Source organism: Scyliorhinus canicula, chromosome 5, assembly GCF_902713615.1.
Source record: "Scyliorhinus canicula chromosome 5, sScyCan1.1, whole genome shotgun sequence".
Taxonomy (NCBI): Eukaryota; Metazoa; Chordata; class Chondrichthyes; order Carcharhiniformes; family Scyliorhinidae; genus Scyliorhinus; species Scyliorhinus canicula.
This window is the reverse complement of record NC_052150.1, coordinates 173,298,483-173,322,278: the sequence shown is the minus strand read 5'-3', so window position 1 is coordinate 173,322,278 and position 23,796 is coordinate 173,298,483. Positions and strand designations below refer to the sequence as shown.

General features: G+C 46.4%; 1 protein-coding gene across 2 annotated transcripts in view; it reads left to right on the top strand.

Annotated features, from left to right (window-relative positions):
- The window catches only part of dnajc1 (DnaJ (Hsp40) homolog, subfamily C, member 1), a 316,347-nt gene that overhangs the window by 152,260 nt on the left and 140,291 nt on the right, over window positions 1-23,796 (top strand). For both annotated transcript variants that reach the window (XM_038798104.1, XM_038798103.1), the window contains exon 6: window positions 7,165-7,258. In XM_038798104.1, coding sequence (XP_038654032.1) covers window positions 7,165-7,258 — 94 coding nt within the window. The remainder of the gene's footprint in view (window positions 1-7,164; window positions 7,259-23,796) is intronic.

The following is a 23,796-nucleotide window of genomic DNA, read 5'->3' as shown; positions in this document are numbered from 1 at the left end:
TCACTAATTTTGCTTCATTACTCAGCTCCAAGAGAGAGTGCAAGGTTTTTCCACAACACTTTTTGTTCTTTCACAACAATTTTGTGCTCTCTGAAAAACCTAGCTAAAGTTGGGATCAGCAGGATATTGTGGGGCTCAATTCTGACCTCCCTCTCATTGAAACATTGCCTTCACATGAATGTACTGTGCCAAAGTTAAGTTACATATATATTTTTATAATACCAACTGGCAACACAATTCAGCTTGTAGTTGATAATGTAAATAATGCAATTACACAAAAGCAAACAGCGATAAAACCTATTGTTTTGGTAGTTTTCCAAGTGTCTTTGCCACTGATTTCTTGGCCCCAGAAATTGTGGTGGTGAAAGTGAAAAATTGGGCAGCTGCACATATGGCAATTAAAGTATTTTTGGATCCCTTAAAGTCACCGTGGACACTTTCACAATGGTATGAGTATTTTTTAAAAAACGGCTACTAAATGCTGTGTTCACAGTTGCCATATGCATACTTTTTTAATTAAAAAAGAAGGATGGCCATTAGCCACCAGCTATCACTTGCTTTAGAAAGGGAAGAAGATTTTTTTTCCTTTTTAAAAATCTACAACAATTAAGGTGCTGCCAAAAAAATCCTAGGCCCTTCACCATGATTATCTAAATATAATGAGATCAAGTATTGTATTGTTTGCAAATGTGATAACTCTAAGGAATTGTCATATTTTATATTTTTTGCAGTAATGTTATTAAAACCTGGGTTAAGATGCATACAGTCAGTGTGACTGTTAAAGCTGTGATTAAGGGGTTGTAAAAGTCAGGTTATTGATTTTGGAGGTGAAGTGTTCTGCTAATGGAATATTGTTTTATGTTTAAGGGACAGCTGGGGTGTAGGTAATTTATGGTGAGTATTGTGTTTGGTCCTGGCCAACAGGTCATGGGGCATCTTATGGGAGGAAATTGAACAATATCTTATTCTTTGAGTACAGATTACAGAATTAAGGGGAGGAGCCAGGTCTGTCTGAAAAGTTCATTCTCCCTAGCATTTGAGTCTGAACAGAGGTTTATCAGTTTTGGTCCTGAAAGGTTCTCTATCCAAAGATTCTGCACAAAGAAAAGTCAGTGGAAACATGGTTGTTAATATTATCCATGATTGATATTGAGACTACATTGATTTACTTAATTGGAATACAGAGGCAGGTATAGGAAGTAAGTTAAAGTTTCTCTTTTTACTAATGAAATGTAACTTAACTGTAAAGCCATTTCGTCATTGCCAATGTGGTTAATTCTATGATCAAATTAAAGTATTTTTAGCATAAAAGATATCTGTGGGTCAGTGTTATGACTCCTGTTGTGCAGTTACATTTTCTCACAATTTTACAAATTGCAAATAGTTTGATTCTTGGGCATGATCTACCGGCCGGGTGCGAAAATGCGCGGGCTGGTTAGATAGTGAGAGAGGCTGAACTAGGGAACTATGCCGGGCGTCGATCAGTTTCCGATCTAACCGGCCCGCTCCCGTTGCAGAGATCCGGAGCCCTGCACAGTGTGGCGAGAAACCAATATTGTTCAGTCCCCCCCCCCCCCAATAAGACGCCCTGGGGGAGGGGGGTGTTTGCTGAAATCAGTACTCGTGGGTCAATGTTCTAGTTTGGTAGATGATGGGCGTGGGGGACGACTGGCACACTGGGTGTGTCCGTGTGGACACTGGGTGTGTCCGTGTGGACACTGGGTGTGTCCGTGTGGACACTGGGTGTGTCCGTGTGGACACTGGGTGTGTCCGTGTGGACACTGGGTGTGTCCGTGTGGACACTGGGTGGGTCCAGGTGGCCTTTCTTCTCCATTTCTCCAAATTCTGGGATTCCATCGATACCCGTCCAAGTAAGTCATAATTAAAGCTAATACAAAACTTTGATGTGAGATAGGTGAGTGTCGGCAGAGTATTCATTCATTGGGAACATTGCGGCATTTCTAGCAGGATAGTGCTCAGTGGAAATTCTTGATTTTCTCCTTTCTACTTTCTTCAGCCAATTCTAGTACACATATTGACACCCTAAGCTGGTGTCAGGAAAGAGTTAATGTCCCCATGTGCCTAAATTTGAATTGGGGTTTTAAATATTTAATTGCACCAATATATAAATGGGATACGGGTTGCATGTTTTGTTATTGAAGTGGTTACTGAACTTGGGAGTCGAAGAAGTCAAAACTTGCTTCCTAGTTCTTACTATAGAGTGACCATCGGAGCTTAACAGCTGAGATCAGTTAACTTGAGCACTGACCAGACTTGACTTCTGCTTACATTTTGTTTGTATTTACGAATCGTACAAAAGTAGAATTGTTGTTGAATGGTTGGATATTTACTTACCATGTGAATAGCAAATACAATGGTTTATGGGCACAACATATATCAAATTTTGCTTTCTTTCCCCCCCAAAAAAACTTTCAACAGTCAATTAGTTATCCTCCCCAGTGATTCAGTGATTTATTTTTTGCAGGGTTTTAATGCTGAGCATAAGGTCAGTTAGATGAATTTGGTTTATGGAGGAAGGGCTGCTACATTTGACGCAGGGTACTGTAAAGATTATGGGCCCTGACGGCATCCCAGTAATAATACTGATGATTCTGCTCCAGAACAAACTGCGCACTTAGCCAAGCTGTTCCAATGCAGATCCAACACTGGCATCTACCTTCCAACATGGAAAATTGATCAGGTATGCCATGTCCACAAAAAGCAGGACAAATCCACTCCGGTCAATTACTGCCCCATCAGTCTGCTCTTGATTATTAGCAAAGTGGTTGTGAATGTAGAAGCATATTTTCCATGAGAATGTAAATCTATGGGTCACTTTTTAAAAGTAAGAGGGGCACCCATTTAAGACCGAGATGAGGAAAAATATGTTTCTCTGAGGGTCCCCGAGTCTTTGGAACTCTCTTCCTCAAAAAGCAGTGGAAGCAGAATCTTAAGGCAGAAGTAGACAGATTTTTGATGAGCAAAAGGAGGATGAAAGGTTATTAGGAATGAGGACAATGCGGAGTTGAGGTTAGAATCATGTCAGCCATGATCTTGAATGAATGGTGGAGCCAGGCTAATGGGCCAAGTGGCCTACTCGTGCTCCTAATTTGTGTGTCCGTATCTTATTATGGGAGGTGTCATCAACAATGCCTTCAAGGTGCATTTGCACAGCTAGATGTCATTGATGTCAGTTTGGGTTCCACTAGAGCCACTCGGTTCCTGACCTCATTAAAGCCTTGGTCCAACCATGGTCAGAAGAGCTGAACTTGAGCTGAGGTGAGAGTGACTGCCCTCAACATCAAGACAGTGTTTGACCCAGTGTGGCATCAAGGAACTTCAGCAAAATTTATGTCAATGGGAATCTGCTGAAAACTGTCCACTGGTTGGAGTCATACCTATCACAAAGGGAGATGGTTGTAGTTGTTGAAGGCCAATTCATCTCAATCCTAGGACATCACTGCCCAGGAGTTCCTTAATGTAGTACCTAGGCCCAAACCTCTTTAGCTGCTTCATAAATCTCTCCATCATAAGGGTCAGAAAGTGGATAATGTTCAGCACCATTCTTAACACTTCAGAGACTGAAGCAGTCCATATGCTGCAAAACCTGGACAACATTCAGGCATGGGCTGATATGTGGCAAGTAACAGTGCCACCCAAGTGCCAGGAAATGACCACCTCCAACGAGAGAGAACCTAGCCATTTCCCTGGACATTTAATAGCATTACCATCACTGGCTTCCCCACTATCAACAACCTGGAGGCTCACCATTGACCAGAAACTAAAATGGACCAGCTATCCATGGGCAGCATGGTAGCACATGGTTAGCATTGTGGCTTCACAGCGCCAGGGTCCCAGGTTCAATTCCCTGCTGGGTCACTGTCTGTGCGGAGCCTGCACGTTCTCCCGTGTCTGCGTGGGTTTCCTCCGGGTGCTCTGGTTTCCTCCCACAGTTCAAAGACGTGCAGGTTCGGTGGATTGACCATGCTGAAGTACTCTTAGTGTCCAAAAAGGGTAGGAGAGGTTATTGGATTATGGGGATAGGGTGAAAGTGAGGGCTTAAGTGGGTTGGTGCAGACTCGATGGGCTGAATGGCCTCCTTCTGCACTGTATGTTCTTTGGCTAGAAGTTCAGGTTAGAGTCTGAAATTCTGCAATGAGTAATGCACCATCCGTGTCCCCAAAGCCTGTCAACCATCTGCAAGGCGCAAGCCAGGAGTGTGATGGGATACTCTCCACTTAACGATAACGGGCAGTCCAAAAGAACTCTAGATGTTCAACATCATTCAAGAACAAAGCAATACATCCGATTGGAACCCAATCCTTAAACTTAAACATTCACCCTCTTCACCGCGATACACGGTGGCAACAGTGTGCCCCATATATAAAATGTACTGTAGCAACTCACCATTAAAGAGCACCTTCCAAACCTGCAGCCTCTGCCACCTAAAAGGATAAGGGCAGGAGAGAAATGCAACACAACCACCTACCAGTTGCCCTCTAAGCTACACACCATCCTGACTTGGAATTGTATTGCCATTCTTTCACTGTCGCTGGATCAAAATCCTGGAACCCCTTCCTAATAGCACTGAGAGTGCACCTGCACCACATGGAATTCAGCAGTTCCAGATGGTGGCTCACTACTACCTTCTCAAGGTCAAGTGGAGGTGGGCAACAAACATGCCTTGTTAATGAAGCACGCACCCATAAGACCATAAGATAGACCATACGAATAGGAGCAGAATTAAGCCATTTGGCCCATCGAGTCTGACTGCATTCAATCATGCCTGATATGTTCCTCATCCTCATAACCCCTGATCCCATTATTAATCAAGAAATCCCCATATTAATCAAGAACACCAGATTTGTGCTTGAGTTGTTGTTACCTGCAAGGGCTACAGACCAAGAGCTGGAAGGTGAAATTAGACCGAATAGATCTTAGTACATAAGAACTATGAGCAGGAGTAGGAAATGTGGCCTCTTGAGCCTACTCCACCATTCAATACAATCATGGCCGATCTCATCATGGCCTCCTCTCCACTCTACACTGTCCTGCCCATTCTCTGTAACCCTTCAACCCATTACTAATTAAAAATATGTCTAACCCCTACTTAAATTTACTCACTATCCCATCGACTGCACTCTGGGGTAGCAAATTCCACAAATTCACTCACGAACCTTTGGGAGAAGTAGTTTTTCTTCATCTCGGTTTTCAATTTGCCACTCCTTATCTGGAGACTATGACCTCTTGTTCTAGAATGCCTCACAGGAGGAAGTATCTGCTCTACATCTACCTTTTCTATACCTTTTATCATTGTATATCTCAATTTGATCGCCCCTCATTCTTCTAAACTCTTAGAGAGTATAGGCCTAAACTGTTCAATCTCTCCTCATACGATAAACCCCTCATCTCTGCAATTAATCTAGTAAAGTTCCTCTGAACTACATCTTTCCCCAAATAAGGGGACCAAGGACAGGATTTCCGAGCCCACGCCGGGTCGGAGAATCGCTGGTGACGTGGGAAATTCCCGCCACGCTGCTCCGACATCGGGACGCGATTCTCCGGCGACCGGAGAATCATCGCCAATCGCGCCTGCGCGGTCGAGGTGGCGTCGAATGTGGTCCACTGAAAGAGGCCACCATGGCGATTCTCCGGCTGAAGTCCCGCCTGCGTGGTTCCAACCTGGTACCACCGTACGGGAGCTCTGCTGCAGTGGCCGGCCTGGGGGGGGGGGGGGGGGTTCAGACTCCGGGGGGGCGGCCTCCAGGGCGTCCATGCCCATGATCTGGGGCAACTAATCGGCTGCCGCCCGTGATGGGGAGGGGAATGGGTGGTCTACCTGCTTCGCGCGGGCCTGCTGGGGGTGGGGCCTACCTCCTTCGTGCGGGCCCGCTGTAGGGCTCTGCCATGTTGCGTGCCGCCGGTGCGGAAACAGGCACCACACGCGCATACGTGGACCCGCGCCGGCAGTGCGGGACTGTGTTTCGGCGCCAGAGCAACGCGCAACATATTGGCTCCGTGCTGGCCCCCTGAGGGCAGCTGAATCGCTGGGCCAGGAGGCTCGTTGACACCGGTGTGCACCACTCCAGTGTTTACACCGGTGTCAACACTTGGCCGGGAGTTCGGAGAATCCTGGCCCAAACTGTGCACAATAATCCCACCAATGCCGTGTACAGTTGCAACAACACTTCCTTACCTTTATATTCTATTCCTTTAGCTATACATGCCAACATTCCTTTTGCTTTCTTTATTATCTGCTGCGCCTGCATGCTAGTTTTCTGCGACTCATGCACAGGACATACAGACCCTTCTGAACCTGAGCACCCCAAAGTTTCTCCCAATTAAGATAAGTTGCCTTTCCATTTTGTCAACCAAAATGGATGACCTCACACTTCTCCACATTAAACTGCACCTGCCACGTTTTGGTCCACTCACCTAATTTATCTAAATCCATTTGTAAGGTTCTTATTTCCTCATTCCAACTTCCTGTCCCATCTATTTTAGCGTCATTTTGCAAATTTAGCTATAGACCTTCTATCCCGGTATCCAAGTCGTTAATATAGATTGTAAATAATTAGGGCCCAAGGACTGGATACTGGCATCCCACTAGTTATATCTTGCCATCCAGAAAATGACTCATTTATCCCGACTCTCTGCCTTCTGTCCATCAGCCAACCTTCTATCCAAGCTAATAAATTACCCTTAACCCCAAGTGATCTAACCTTGTGCATTAACCTTCTGTGCGGCACCTTATTAAACGCCTTCTGAGAGTCCAGGTATACTACATCTGCTGGATACCCATTATCCATTGGCTTGTTACACCTTTGAAGAACTTTAGTAAATTAGTCAAACATGATTTACCCATCATAAAATCATGCTGATTCTGATAGATTTCATTTTGACTTTCCAAATGCCCTGATACTACTTCCTGAATAATGGATTCGAACAATTTCCCAAGAACAGATGTTAAACTAACTGGTCTGTAATTTCCTACATTCTGCCTCCCTCCCTTTTTGGGTAAAAAAGCAATACGCCAGATTAAGAGGCCAAGAGTTTGCCTCCTCAAATATAACATAGCACCATTAGCTTGAGTTGCATTGAAGTTTCACTTGTGGGACTTGCTTTCAATAGATTAATCTGTATTTTGTTACGCCTATTTTGCAGATCTGTTATAAAGCCTCACTGGCAGGACCTGTTGCCATGCAAGATAGGAATCTGGTTTTATTTCTTTCTGAAGTCATTACCACAGTGCTATCAGGTAAGAGGAGAAGCAGCCTGTAAAGCTATTTATCTTTAATGATCATTTAGTTGAAAAAAACATTCTTATCCCCTCATGAAAAACACAGTTCCTGAACGGCATGCTCCAAATATTCGATTTTTGCACCTGCAGCATCAAATCCAAAAAAATGTAGTCTGCATTAAATATGATTCTGTTGTAGTAATTTTATGATCTATTAAATAATATCCTGTATCCTGGGATATGGGCATTGCTGTCGAGGCCAACATTTATTACCCATCCCTTGAATCATGCAGGTTCCCCATGCTTATGCTGCTCTTGTCCTTTTTTTTTGGAAATAATTTTCATTGAAAAATTTTGAATTTATACAACAATAACGCACCATAGTAAAATACCAAAAATAACAATAATATTACATAATAATAACAATAACATTCGCCCCACCTCCATGAACAACACAGCATTTTAACAACAACTCAAATTAACACAATATAAAGATATAAAGTTACAGAATAGAAACTACAATAAAGGAACACCCCCCCCCTGGGGTTGCTGCTGCTATTGACCAAGATACCTATCTTTGAGCCAGGAAGTCCAGAAAAGGCTGCCATCGTTTATAGAACGCTTGTATTGATCCTCTCAGGGCAAATTTGACCCTTTCCAATTTTATAAATCCCGCCATGTCACTGATCCAGGTCTCCACACTTGGGGGGCCTTGCATCCTTCCACTGTACCAGAATCCTTCGTCGGGCTACTAGGGACGCAAAGGCCAGGATACCGGCCTCTTTCGCCTCCTGCACTCCCGGCTCTACCGCAACTCCAAAAATCGTGAGTCCCAACCCTGCTTTGACCCTGGATCCAACCACCCTCGACACCGTCCCCGCCACCCCCTTCCAGAATTCCTCCAGTGCTGGGCATGCCCAGAACATATGGGCGTAGTTCGCTGGACTCCCCGAACATCTGGTGCACCTGTCCTCACCCCCAAAGAACCTACTCATCCTAGTCCCGGACATGTGGGCCCGGTGCAGCACCTTAAAGTGGATGAGACTAAGCCTCGCACATGAGGAGGAAGAGTTGACTCTCTCCAAGGCATCTGCCCAAGTCCCGTCCTCTATCTGCTCCCCGTGTTCCTCCGACCATTTAGCCTTCAGCTCCTCCACTGACGACTCCTCCACCTCCTGCATTACCTTATAGATGTCAGACACCTTCCCCTCTCCGACCCACACCCCCGAAAGCACTCTATCCATCGTCCCCCGCGACGGCAGCAGAGGGAATCCCTCTACCTGTCGCCTAGCAAACGCCTTTACCTACAAGTATCTGAACATGTTCCCTTGGGGAAGGCCAAATTTATCTTCCAGTTCCCCCAGGCCCGCAAACCTCCCGCCAATAAACAGGTCCCTCAATTTGCTGATGCCCGCCCTTTGCCACCCCCTAAATCCCCCATCCTTGTTCCCCGGGATGAACCGATGGTTGCCACCCAGTGGAGCCTCCATCGAGCCCCCTGTTTCCCCCTGATGCCGTCTCCACTGTCCCCAGATTCTTAGGGTCGCCGCCACCACCGGGCTCGTGGTAAACCTCTTAGGGGAGAGCGGCAACGGTGCCGTTACCATGGCACCCAGGCTCGTACCTCTACATGACGCCATCTCCATTCTTTTCCACGCCGCCCCTCCCCCCTCCATCACCCATTTACGCACCATTGACACATTGGCTGCCCAATAGTACCCCAGAAGGTTGGGCAGCGCCAGCCCGCCTCTATCCCTCCCTCACTCCAGGAACACCCTCTTCACTCTCGGAGTCCCATGTGCCCACACTAAGCTCAAAATACTGCTAGTCACTCTCCTAAAGAAGGCCCTGGGGATAAAGATGGGCAGGCACTGAAAGAGGAACAAGAACCTCGGAAGCACCGTCATTTTGACGGACTGTACCCTCCCCACCAATGATAATGGCAGCATGTCCCACCTCTTGAACTCCTCCTCCATCTGATCTACAAGTCTGGTGAAGTTATGCTTGTGAAGAGTCCCCCAGTTGCTCTTGTCCTTTTAGCTAAAAGGTACGCATTGTAGAAGTAGCTGTAATGCAACTTCTAGATGGTGCACACAGCTGCCACTGTACATAGATGGTGGAGTGAGTGAATGTTTAAGGTCATGGATGGGGTGCCAATGAAGCAGGTTGCTCAGATCTGGATGGCGTCAAGCTTCTTGAGTGTTGTAGGAGCTGCATTCATCCAGGCAGGTGGAGAGCATTCCATTACATTTCTGACTTGTGCCTTGTAGATGGTGTGCAGACCTTGAGGAGTCGGGGATGACTTACTCGCTGCAGAATTCCCAGCTTCTGATCTGCTTCTGTAGTTGCAGTACTTGTATGGCAGGTCCAGTTAAGTTTCTGGTCAGTGGTAGTCTACAGAATGTTAATAATAATCGCTTATTGTCACAAATAGGCTTCAATGAAGTTACTGTGAAAAGCCCCTGGTCGCCACATTCCGCCGCCTGTTCGGGGAAGCCAGTACGGGAATTGAATCCACGCTGCTGGCATTGTTCTGCATTACAAGTCAGCTGTTTAGCCCACTGTGCTAAACCAGCCCCTTTATTTAATGGGAGATTTGGGGATTGCAATGCAATTGAATGTTTTTTTTTAAATGTTTTTTTTAAAGTTTTCATTTTGTAGTAATCCACGGGAGGCAGGAGTTCCGTCACCACACCGATATTTATTTATAATAACGATATTACAGGAGCAGCTACAAACAGTGCTGCTAGCAGTCCAGTCAACTTAAGACTGTCTCACAAAGCCTACACAGGTGCTTATATGGGCCCCCTCAATGAGCTATCATTGAGGGAGCTCATACTCCAATTGGCCAACCAATAAAGCCAATTGGAGTTCATTACACCCCTCCCACCCAAGGTCCGAGGAATTCCTGCCAGCTGGCATTCCTCTGAGCTTCTTCCTGCTCCTCATGTCTGGGTCTGTCACCTCTGTGTCGTCCGCCGGGTCATTCTCCGAAGTGGGCGGGGTGTACCTTATAGGTGCCCGTCTTTTCCTTGACGACCTCCTTGGAAGTTGTCCTTCCTCCTCCTCGGGGAGAGGTGTCGCGGCGTTGAGTGTGTCCATCTCCGACTCTGATGGCTGGATGACGGGGTCTGGAGAAATTGCTCGGGGCTGGGGTGTGGGTATCCTTTCCGTCTGGGCTATCCCAGCTTGAGGCGGTCCTGCTTCGCCTGCCTCCAGGTGTGGTTCCGCTGCCCTTATTTGGTCTAGGTGTTTCTTCAGCACCTTACCTCCTATCGAAACCTCATAGGATATGGGCCCTGTTTGGGACTGTACCGTGCCTTTGACCCACGTTGGTTCATTCCCATCATTCTTGACCCAAAACGGTGCCCCCACCTGGAAATGTCTCTGCTGCCGACTATTATCATGCCCCCTGCGTTGGGCCTCCTGTTATTTCTCCACTTTCCCCGTTGAATTTGGGAAAAGGAGACTCAGCCTCGTTCGCAGCCGCCTTCCCATTAAGAGTTCAGCTGGCGGTATGCCCGTTGTGGAATGCGGTGCGGTCCTGTAATCAAACAGCCAGCGGGAGAGCTTTGTGTCCATTGACGCTGCCGGCTGCTTCTTGAGTCCCGCTTTAAGTGTCTGGACCGCTCTCTCTGCCTTGGCCATTGGTCGCTGGATGGTAAGGGACCGTTTTGATGTGACGGACTCCGTTTTCCTTCAGGAATTTTCCAAATTCCCCACTTGTGAATGCCGTTCCGTTGCCCGACACCAATACCTCCGGAAGTCCATTTGTTGCAAATGAGGCCCTGAGCTTTTCAATTGTCGATGCTGTGCTTGCCGCGTTTACCCGGTGGACGTCCAACCATTTGGAGTGGGCGTCCACTATCACCAAAAACATTGAGCCCATGAAAGGGTCGGCGTGGTCAATATGCAGGCGGGTCCACGGTCTGCCTGGCCATTCCCACGGGTGCAATGGCGCCGCTGGTGGCACTCTTTGCCCTTGTTGGCACTCCTGGCACCGACGTACCAAGGCTGCTATGTCTGTGTCCAAACCTGGCCACCAAACGTAGCTTCGAGCTAGCATCTTCATTTTAGACACCCCTGGGTGTCCGTGATGTAACTCGGTTAAGATTGTCTGACGGCCCTGAGCTGGGACTATTACCCGGGCTCCCCACAATAGGATACCGTCTTCTACGGTTATTTGGTCCCTTCTGCTCCAGTATGGGTGCATCTGGGGCTCCATTGGTCTTTCCAGTTCCCCTGTTAGCAGTAAATGCTTCATCTTGGCTAAAACTGGGTCTTTTTGCGTCCACAACCGAATATGTTGTGCGTCTACTGGTAGGGTGTCCAAAAAATTTAGAGTCATTAATGTCTCCTCTACTTTTGGTATTTGCGGCGGAGTGTCCGGGAGGGGAAGTCTGCTTAAAGCATCTGAATTTGCTACTCGCGTTCCCGGTCTGTTCTCCAGAACGTATCTATATACCGCCAGTGGCAACGCCCAGCGTTGGATTCTAGCTGATGCAATCGGGGGTATTGACTTATCTTCTTTTAATAACCCTAATAACGGCTTATGGTCCGTCACTATGGTGAATTTCCGCGCGTACAGATACTGGTGAAATTTTTTTACTGCGAATATCACCGCCAGTCCTTCCTTCTCGATTTGGGCATACTTCCCCTCAGCCATCACCAAGGTCCTCGAAGCATAGGCTATTGGCCGTTCATCCCCATTCCTTCCTCTATGGGCTAAGACGGCTCCTACCCCGTAGGGGGATGCATCACAAGTGACCACCAACTCCTTCCTTGGGTCATAATGCTCTAGGACATTTTCGGATGACAGCTGTTCCTTAATGTCCCTAAATGCTCGGTTTTGGGGGGCGGACCATTTCCATTCTTGCCCCCTTTTTAGTAGCTGGTCGAGGGGTTGTTGGATGGATGCCCTATTTTCAATAAATTTTCCATAATAGGTTACCAACCCTAGAAGTGATCGTAACTCCTGGACCGTGGTGGGAGCTGGGGCTTCTTTTATTGCCCTTACTCTGTATTCTAATGGGTGTAAGCCTGACTCGTCTACTTTATATCCCACTTGTGGGGCCAGAAAAACACATTTTTCCCTTTTTAGCCATACGCCTGCCTTTGCGAAATGCCTGAGCACTTCCTCCAGGTTCCTTAAGTGTTCCCTGTTTGTCCTACCCGTGATTAAGACATCGTCCAAATAAATCACCACCTGCGGTAGTCCCTGCAGAATATTTTCCATCGTACGCTGGAATATAGCGCAGGCTGATGACACTCCGAAAGGTACCCTAGTATAACGAAAAAGGCCCTTCAGGGTGTTGATCGTAGCGAACTTCTGGGAGTCCTTGTCCAGTTTTAACTGCAGGTAGGCGTGGCTCATGTCCAGTTTCGTGAACAAAAGCCCACCTGCCAATTTAGCATATAGGTCGTCTACTTTCTTCCTTGATGCAAAAGGTACCAGCCTGGCCTTACAAAATTTCGGAAGGGCTTCTGGGTCCACGTGCAAAGTTGCTTTGGCGCCTATGATTTTCCCCAAACCTTCCTGGAAGACCTCCGGGTATTTTTTGGAGTACTCCACTCAACTGCCCGCTTCCACTCGGAAAATTTTCATCCAATCCAATTTTAGGTCTTTCAGCCAGTTTCATCCAATTAAGCTTGGTCCGGAGACCTCTACTATCGTCAACGGTAATCTGAGCAATTGTTTCTCATATTCCACGGGTACATGAATCGTGCCTAGAACTTCCAGGGGTTCCCCCGTGTAGGTTTTAAGTTTGTCGATGTTTTTGTTAGGGTTAATGGCTGGAGTCCATCTTTGATTTTTCTAAATGCTGCCACTCCCATTACTGATACGGCCGCACCCGTGTCTATTTCCATTATTGTCGGCCGCCCGTTCACCCGTGGGCTAATCTTAATGGGTTCTGCTTTCTTTGTTGCAATATTATATAATTGTTCCCCTTCGCAGGAGGATGGGGCGTCTAGGTTGTGTACTTCCCTGCGTCCCCACCTGCTAATCCCTTGTGCTATGCATGCGTGGGTTCAAATCACATCCTTGTCGCCACTGTAGTAATCCACGGGAGGCAGGAGTTCTGTCACCACACCAATATTTATTTACAATAACGATATTACAGGAGCAACTACAAACAGTGCTGCTAGCAGTCCAGTCAACTTAAGACTGGCTCACAAAGCCTACACAGGTGATTATATGGGCTCCCTCAATGAGCTATCATTGAGGGAGCTCATACTCCAATTGGCCAACCAATAAAGCCAATTGGAGTTCATTACACATCTCAAACCAGCCTGTCCCAACTATCCCCAATAAAATCCAATTGAATCCCTTCAATCAAGTCCAAGTGCATGCTCTTTGACAAAAGTCTCTGCCTCCTTTGACATATTGAAAAAATAATCTTTCGACCGAAAAGCCACTCCTCGCCTTGCTGGGTAGACCACTCCAAACCTGACTCCCTGCCTGAATAACCTGACTTTGCCTTATTAAAAGTCACATGCCGCTTTGCCAACTCTGCTCTGATATCTTGGTACATCCTGATGATACTTCCTTCCCACCTTGAGTCCCGATTCACTTTGGTCCATTGCAGCGCATGGCGGCTCATTTGCCTGAGGCTTTAGGCGGAGTAATCTGTGACCCGAACCAACTCTGGGGAACTTGTCTTCCCCCCCCCCCCCCCCCCCTCCAACCCTTCCAAACACACACGTGCACACGCACACACATCTTTGGGTTGTGGTGGCGAAACCCACGCAATCACGGGAAGAATGTGTACACTCCCCATGGACAATGACCCAGAGCCGGAGCCTGGGAACTCGGCGCCGTGAGTCAGCAGTGCTAACCACTGTGCCACCGTGCCGCCCTTCATCGAAGGATTACCCCATGCCTTCCTGCCATCAATCTTCATATTTTCGCCGACACGTTCCTTTTCCTATATGATGGACCGGTTTTGGTTACCGGGTTTAAAAAGTCATAAAAACAAAGACCATAGCAGAGCTACGTAAAGTGAGACCTTCTCCTACCAGTCGCCACTGGAAGTCCCAATGCCATTGAATGTTAAGGCGTATTGGTTAGATTCTCTGTTGTTGGAAAGAGTGATTCCCTGGCACCTGGGTAGTGTGAATGTTACTTGCCACCTGAGCGTTAATGTGCCCAGGTCTTGCTGCACCAGGGCGGAATGGTGATGAACATTGTACAGTCATCAGAGAACATCCCCATATTTGACCTTATGCTGGAGGGTAGGTCAGTGATGAAGCAGCTGAAGGTGGTTGGGACTTGAACAGTACCCTGAGGTGCTACTACACCAATATCCTGGGGTTGAGTTGATTGGCCTCCAACAACCACACCTATCTTCCTTTGTGCTAAGTAATGACTCAAACCAATGGAGACTCTTCCTCCTGACTCCCATTGACTTCACATTTGCTAGGTCGCCTTTATGCCACACTGGGCCAAATGGTGTCTTGATGTCAAAGGCGGTCCCACTTTCCTCACATCACCTTGACTTCAGCTCTTTTTGTTCATGTTTCGTCCAAAGCTGGAATGAGGTCTAGAAATAAATCGCCCTTGTGTCACCCAAAATAAGTATTGGTGAGCAACCTGTTGCTGACTAAACTGTGCTTGATAGTGGTGTCGACCATCTATAACTTTGTTAGTGATTGAGACAGGACTGATTTGGTGGTAATTGGCTGGATTAGATATACCATTTTTCTTTATGGACAGGAAATACCTAGACATTGTTGGGTAGCTTCCAATGTAGTAGCTGTACTGAAGCAGCTTGGAAAGGGGCATGCATTTTTGGAACACAAGTCTTCATTACTACTGACAGAATATTGTCAAGAGCCCATAGCCATTGCTATATCCAGTGGTTTCTATTACGATCCCAGACCAGACCCCAACATTTTCCAGGATACGGCACAAAAAAACAAATAATTTAATTTGTAAGACCAAGAGGAAAATGAAATGAAATGAAAATCGCTTATTGTCACGAGTAGGCTTCAATTAAGTTACTATGAAAAGCCCCTAGTCGCCACATTCCGGCACCTGTACGGGGAGGCTGGTACGGGAATCGAACCGTGCTGCTGGCCTGCTTGGTTTGCTTTAAAAGCCAGCGATTTAGCCGAGTGAGCTAAACCAGCCCCTAGATACTTTGCTCCAGGAGTGACTCCATGCACAAATAGGAATGTGGTATATTAAAACAAACATTATCAACACATCATTAAACTAACATGAAAATCATACAGGAAATATCTTACAATGCTTAACAGTAAAATGAAACACTTTAACACATAACTGCTATCTTTTTATCTCCAATCAAGCAAAACCCGTCTCGGGTCAAATCCACTTGTAAACTCAGTTAGCATGGACACAAATACTTGCTGTATAGAGATGGCTTGGAGAAACTGCTTTGAGAGAGAGATCCTTCAGAAACCAGCCTAAAGAGCCTTGCCTGTGTCAAAATATTGTTTAACTTCTCAGCATTTTGCAAAAAGCTGCTGTTCTGTTCATATCCAAATCTAAACTGAAACTCAACATCTGACTGCTTCAGCCTCTCGCTCCTTTCATTAACTTGATTATCGCTGACCCACTAATTGGGTTATGACCATCCTATTAATGCCACAACCCCTCAATTCTCTGAACCCCAGGGAACCTTTCTATGAACAAAATTTCATTAACCCTATTTAGGTAAACACTGTGCATGGTTGGAATGAATCTTGATCTTACCTTTACGATTCTTTAATTATCCCATCTATAACCACAGTGTCTGCCTGTCCTTTAAACCAGGATTTTTAAAACCTTACTGCAGTAGAGACATACACATACTAACCCAGGCTTTTAATGATCACTGTACCAAATATATATATATATAATACAATATAGATCTGAAATTCCTACATTTATCACATTTCAACCTTATTGTTGATATCACATAGAGTGAATTTCATTGCCCAAAGACTTAAACCTTTGAGACTGGGGTCCACAGAAGGGACCTGCAATTGATCGGCCACATGGCATATCTGGCTGAGAGTGATTGCAAATACTTCTCTTGCACTTGAAGTGCTGAACCTCCCCATCATAGAAATGGGAATATTTGTGGAGCTGTCTCCTCTGTCCAGTTAGTTGTTTAATGGTCCATCAGTGTATATGTTTGAGGCAGGACTGCAGAGCTTTGATCTGATTCATTGGTTGTGGAATCACATTGCTCTGTTTATTGCATGCTGCTTCTGCTGTTCTGCATGCAAATAATGGCGCGTGTTGTTAGCACCTAGTTTTTACGTCAGCCTGGTGCTGATCCTGATTTACTGATTTGATTTGTTTTATTATTGTCACATCTATTGGTATACAGTGAAAAGTGTTGTTTCTTGCATGCTGTACAAACAATGCATACCATACATAGGAAGGAAGGAGAGACTGCAGAATATAATGTTACAGTTATGGCAAGGTGTAGAGAAAAGATCAACTTAATACGAGCTAGGTCCATTTAAAAGTCTGATGGCAGTAGGGAAGAAGCTGTTCTTGAGTCGGTTGGTACGTGACCTCAAACTTTGGTATATTTTCCCTAACAGAAGAAGGTGGAAGAGAGTATGTCCGGGGTGTGTGGAGTCCTTAATTATGCTTGCTGCAGGGCAGCACGGTGGCGCAGTGGTTAGCATTGCTGCATACGGCGCTGAGGACCTGGGTTCGAATCCCGGCCCTGGGTCACTGTCCGTGAGGAATTTGCACATTCTCCCCGTGTCTGCGTGGGTTTCACCCCCACAACCCAAAGATGTGCAGGATAGGTAGATTGGCCACTCTAAATTGCCCCTTAATTGGAAAAAATAATTGGGTACTCTAAATTTATAATTTAAAAAAAAATGATGCTTGCTGCCTTTCCGAGGCAGCGGGAATTGTAGACAGAGTCGATGGATGGGAGGCTGGTTTGTGTGATGGATTGGGCTACATTCATGACCTTTTGTAGTTTCCTGTGGTCTTGGGCAGAGTAGGCTTCATACCAAGCTGCGATACAACCAGAAAGAATGCTTTCTATGGTGCATCTGTAGAATTTGGTGAGAGTCGTAGGTGACATGCCAAATTTCCTTGGTCTTCTGAGAAAGTAGAGTCAATGGTGGGCTTTCTTAACTATAGTGTCAGCATGGGGGGACCAGGACAGGTTGTTGGTGATCTGGACACCTAAAACCTTGAAGCTCTCGACCCATTCACTTTGTTCCCATTGATGTAGTCGGGGGCATGTTCTCCACTACGCTTCCTAAAGTTGATGACAATTTCCTTCGTTTTGTTGACATTGAGGGAGAGATTATTGTCGTTGCACCAGTTCGTCAGACTCTCTATCTCATTCCTGTACTCTGTCTCGTCATTGTTTGAAATCCGACCCAGTGGTGTCATCAGCCAATTTGAAAATCGAGTTGGAGGGGAATTTGGCCACAGTCATAGGTGTACAAGGAGAGGGCTGAGGACACAGCCTTGTGGGGCACCAGTGTTGAGGATGATCGTGGAGGAGGTGTTGTTGCACAGCCTTACTGATTGTGGCCTGTGGGTTAGAAAGTTGAGGAGCCGAGGCCAAGGCCATGGAGTTTGGAGATGAGTTTCAGAGGAATGATGGTGTTGAAGGCTGAGCTATAGTCGATAAATAGGAGTCTGATATAGGTGTCTTTGTTATCTAGGTGTTCCAGGGCAGAGTGCAGGGCCATGGAGATGGTGTCTGCTGTGGACCTGTTGCAGCGCTAGGCGAGCTGCAGTGGATCAAGGCAATCTGGGAGGCTGGAGTTGATTTGTGCCATGACTAACCTTTTCGAAGCACTTCCTGATGATGGATGTCAGAGCCACTGGATGAGAGTCATTAAGGCACGTTGCTTGACTTTTTTTTGGTACAGGGATGATGGTTGTCTTCTGAAAATGAAAATCGCTTATTGTCATGAGTAGGCTTCAATGAAGTTACTGTGAAAAGCCCCTAGTCGCCACATTCCGGCGCCTGTCCGGGGAGGCGGGTACGGGAAGCAGATAGGGACCTCAGATTGTTGTAAAGAGAGGTTGAAGATTCTGCGAAAACCCCCACCAGCTGCTCCGCACAAGACCCGAGTGCCCATCTGGGTACCCCATCCAGGCCAGTGGCTTTCCGTGGGATGACCTTCGAGAAGGCTGCTTTGACCTCTGCAATGGTGATCTCAGATACAAGTTAATCCAAGGCTTCTGGGGTGGAGGGCTTGCTCTCGATGACCTCTTGTTCAAAGCGTGCATAGAATGCATTGAGCTCATCAGGGAGGGGTGGGTTGGAGCTGGTGATTTTACATGCCTTCATCTTGTAGCCCATTATGTCTTGCACACCTTGCCATAGTCGGCGGGGGTCTGTGTTGTTAGCCTGGGACTCGAGCTTGGTCCGGTACTGTCTTTTGGCATCTTTGTTGGATTTCTTTCGGTCATATCTGGCTTTCTTGTAAAGGATCGGGTTGCCTGACTTGAATGCCTCAGACCTAGGCTTCAGCAAGCAGTGGATATCCCTGTTCATCCAGGGTTTCCGGTTGGGAAACACGCGGATTTGTTTCTTTGACACACAGTCTTCTACACACTTACTAATGAAGTCAGTCACTGTAGAGGCATACTCGTTCAGGCTGGTCGCAGAGTTTTTAAATACTGACCAGTCCACTGACTCCAAGCAGTCCTGTAGGAGATCATCCGATTCCTCAGACCAACAATGCACGACTTTCTTTGATGGATTCTCCTGCTACAGTTTTTGCTTATAGGCCGGGAGCAGGAGCACAGCCTTGTCAGATTTACCAAAGTGTGGGTGGGTGATAGAGCGGTAGGCATGTTTGATATTTGTGTAGCAGTGGTCCAGGATGTTTGGGCCTCTGGTGGAACAGGTGACATGTTGGTGGTAATTTGGTAGTATGCTCTTGAGCTTGGCCTGATTGAAGTCCCCAGCTACAATGAACAGGGCCTCGGGATGTTTCGTTTCAAGGCTATTTGTAGTGGTTAATATTTCGTCCAGTGCGATTTTCACATTCGCATGGGGTGGGATGTAAACTGCCATCGGGATAACGGAGCTGAATTCCCGCAGAAGGTAGTAGGGGCGGCATTTTAGTGTCAGGTATTCCAGGTTCGGGGAGCAGAAACTCGCCAGTGTTGCTACATCTAGGCACCAGGAGGTGTTGCTTAGGAGGCAGACCCTCCCTCCCCTAGCCTTGCCTGAGGCCGCCGTATGGTCCATTCGGTGGATTGAGATGCTCTCTGGTTGTAGGGCACAGTCCGGTGAAGCAGGAGTGAGCCACGTCTCCGTGAAACAGAGCACACAGCAGTCTCTCCGATCCCTTGGAAAAGTGAGTCTGGCTTTAAGTTTGTCTACTTTGTTTTCTAGAGATTGGACATTAGCTAGGAGTAAGCTAGGTAGAGAGGCTTTGGGGCCGCGTTGTTTCACTCTCACCTGTAGGCCTGCACGTTTTCCACACTTCCTGGAGTGACGGCTTTTATTTGAGCCAAGGAGACGGTGAGAGTATGTGCTGTTAAGGGTATAGTTGTGTCCAATGAAGGTCTTAACTCTGGTCGGTGTGTGGATGGAGGATTTGTTGCCTTGTTTGCGGTTCCTCCTCGGAAAATGGGTCTGCGCGGTCGAGTGTTCTGGGTTGCTGTCGGGCTGCGGTTTGTCTTCACAGGTCAGTGGATGTCCAGACCACACTCCGGCATGGATGGGGTGAAGGCCGATAAGTGTATGATGTCTCTGGGGTTGCGAATGAGGCGATGGCCGAGTCCATGTGTTGGGGTCCGCAAGGTCCTTTCCAGATCGGTCTGAGGATCTCTAGACCTGCAAGTAAATTTAAAAGAGCAGTATTTGTGATTGTTAGGCTGTGGGAGTTGATTTTTAGGAGTGTGGTGCGACTGTAGAGGAGTGGAGGTAGAGCTTGGGGTCTGCAGGGGGTTGCAGCTCTCCGGGTCGGTGGTGTTGGGAGCTGGGGGGGAGAGAAGCGGAGAGAGGCCTCCAGCTGCTGGGATGCTGGTCTGGTTGTTGGAGAGCAGCAGAGTGAAGGTCCCGACTTCTGCGGTGTTTTCCAGGTCTTTGGGAGCCTGTAGCATGAAGGCCCTGGCTTCTAGGGTGTTTTCCTGGTCTCTGGCAGCCGCTGTAGGGGAATCCCCAGGCCTGGGACTGCAGCTCCGGCAGCTGCTCACACATGGTCGGCTGGTCCGGGTCAATTTTAGGTTGTCAGTTTCAGGCGTCACCAGGGTCCTAAAGATCGCTAAATCTGTAAGTAGTTGTATAAGAACATTTTTAGAGCGTTTAAAAGAGTTAGAATGAAATTTTAGAAGCATAGAACGAGAGTAAAAGATAGAATTAGAGGGTATGCTGGGCACAGCTTGCAATAAGTCATCTCGCTCCGGCGCCCATTGGAAAATTGATATGCTCTCATTCACTCCTCATTAAACTACAATTGGATGGTAATGGTAGTGGTGGGGAATATATTGGGCCATATACTTACTGATTGAGGTTAAATGCTATTTGGTGGCTCATGGGTGCCCAGTTTTGAACTGTTCCAAATCTATCCCAGTTATCTATGTCACACGCACACAGAGGAGCACCTGTGACGGTACTTTGTCTCCATGAGAACTGTGCGGTTGTCACTCCTACCAATACTGTCATGGATAGATGCATCTGCAACAAGTAGAATATTGAGTGCAAGGTCAAGTAAGTGTTTCCCTTCTGATTTTTTTGCATCATCTTAACAGAATCTTCCAAAATGGAAGGGGAACGTTTTTGGTCTATTCCATTTGTACGAACTCTTCAAAACGCTATCCAGTTAACCTTTCTCTCTCCATCGCTATGCCAATCTTTTCTGTTATCTCAATAATTCTTGTGTAAAAGTACCTTCATGTCCGTGCTTCCTCCCTGACACCCCCATGACCACCAACCCTATGATCCTCTGAGAACATTCTTTTGCCAGTTCTGGCTTCTTGTGCATTCCCAATTTCCATCAACTCCGCATTATCAATCATGCCTTCAGCTGTCTAGATCTTAAGCTCTGATATTCCCTCCTTAAACCTCTTTCCCCCGTCCTCTAACATGCTCTTTAAAAGCTACGTTTTTGGTGACCTCATGCAGCTAGATCAGAAAGCTTGTTTGCTAATGCTCATGTGAAGTGTGTATTTTACTACGTCAAAGGCACAATCTAAATTCAAGTTGTTGATGGTGCATATCTGCACCATTTTAATGTTGGGGCACATCAGCTGATCATAAGACCATTAGAAATAGAAGCAGAATTAGGCCACTCGGCCCATCGAGTCTGCTCCACCACTCAATCATGGCGGGTATTTTTCTCATCTTCATTCTCCTGTCTTCTCCCATAACGCCTGATCCCCTTATTAATCAAGAACCTAGCTATCTCTATCTTAAACACACTCAGTGATTTGGCCTCTACAGCCTTCTGCAGCAAAGACTTCTACAGATTCACTACCATCTGGCTGAAGAAATTCCTCTTTATCTCCGTTTTAAAGGATCATCCCTTTAGTCTAAGATTGTGTACTCTGCTTCTAGTTTTTCCTACAAGTGGAAACATCCTCTCCACGTCCACTCTATCCAGGCCTCGCAGTATCCTGTAAGTTTTAATAAGTTTCATCCTTCTAAACTCCAATGATTACAGACCCAAAGTCCTCAACCGTTCCTCATACGACAAGCTGTTCATTCCAGGGATCATTCTTGTGAACCACCTCGGGGCCCTTTCCAAGGCCAGCACATCCTTTCTTCGATACAGGGCCCAAAACTGATCATGATAGCCACAGGTTCATTCCTTTCCTACATAGCTCTGAGACCAGTGCAGCCCCGCTTCTGCTTCAGTTCAGATCAGCTAAATTGATGGGGATTACTGATTGAACCATGACTCACCAGGTTGGCATTGTTACCTCAGTTACTCTAAACCTCCGTCAACCATGCAAACCTCAAAACTCTTAGTTCCTTTAGCTCTAGTTTCACATGTAGTTTACCTGTTCCCTTCACCTCAACCTTGACAGATCAAGATTTTAGCTATCTAGGCCCTAAAAATGAGAATTCCCCACTCAACCCCGCCTTTTGCTCGCCTGCCAAACCCGCTCGTTAACTCCCTTTCACTCACCCCCCCCCCCCCCCTCGCTTCCTCTTGTATAAACGTGTTTAAAATCTGACATCTTGATCAAACTTTAATTACACTCCCTGATATCGCCACATTTGAAAATGTCAAATTGTGTTTGTTTTCACTCCTGTGAAGTGCTTTGGAACTTTTCTTACATAAACGGCAAGGTATAAATGCAAACCGTTTTGAATGGTTGTATCCTGAATCATTGTGGAATCTAACAATTCATATGGAAAAAAGTTGTCCTTCATGCAATGGGATAGCTGAGAATGCCATTAAATGCCAGTTTGACTGCTGATCTGTGCTGAGTGCAGTGTTTGTATTTTTAACCTAGGACTGCGAGATTTTTCACTGAAATATTTTTGCATAGCTTCAGATTTTGTTAACGTATCGTATTGCATTCTTCATGAATGTTACCATATATGATATTACCACCTGCCCTGTCTTGTGAGATGTTGATAATTTTACATTGGCCTTCAAGGGATGCTTTTGACACCTGTTACAACATGCAGATCTTACACACCTAGCGGCAACCTGATGTGAATACATTGAGCCTGTCATTGAGAAGACCTAGTTTTGAGATAAATTACTTACTGACAGATGCTATTGATTAATTCAGCAAGTTGCTACCAGGAGACTTGTATGTCAAGATCTGCAGCAAAATGACCAATGAGAAGTAGCTTGCAGCCACTTGTTTTTTTTAAAGCTTTTTAAAACAAATGTGGCTCTTTAGTTTCTGCCTAACTGCAGTATGCATCATTTGTTGGCCAAATGGATGTGTCGGCAGAAACTTGCTAATTGGCATCCGCCTACATCAGTGTAACCAAAAGACTGCTGGAACTGAACAGCTAAAATAGTGGAAGGCATGATCAAATTTAGTGCTGTAGCCAGAATGCACCTTTGAACAACCAAATAATTGAGAATTGTAGCTTCCTGTTAACTGTTTGAAATACAAAGATACAAGGGGCGGGATTCTCAGACCCCCACCCCGCCGGGCCCGATAATTGGTGGGGGGCGTCGCCCCAATGCCCCGTCGCCCCAATGTCGGCTGCCGAATTCTCCGGCACTGTTTTTTTGTAGGGGGCGGGCATTGCGTCGCGATGGTCAACGCCCCCCCCCCCGGCGTGTGAAGCAACAGTGCTAACCATTGTGCTACTGTGCCACCCTAAGCCACATACCACCAAGCGACTATGAGAATCGTTTACTTTAAGTGGATGCTGCAGTGAGAGGGATCTTAGTATCTTAATTGAATGGATGAACTAACGTGGCCTGTATTCCTTTCTCATCTATAATTATCCTTTTTGCTGTTGCAGCTGGAGATGTATTCAAAAAATACACAAAATACCTTGGTGTGTTCACATCCTGGCCATCCACATCTCCAGTTCACGTTTATATTTGAGTTTAAGGGACATTCCCTAGTTGTTACAAGTCAGTTTGCATCATATTGTAGTGTTGCTGCAGTTCATTTGTGGAGG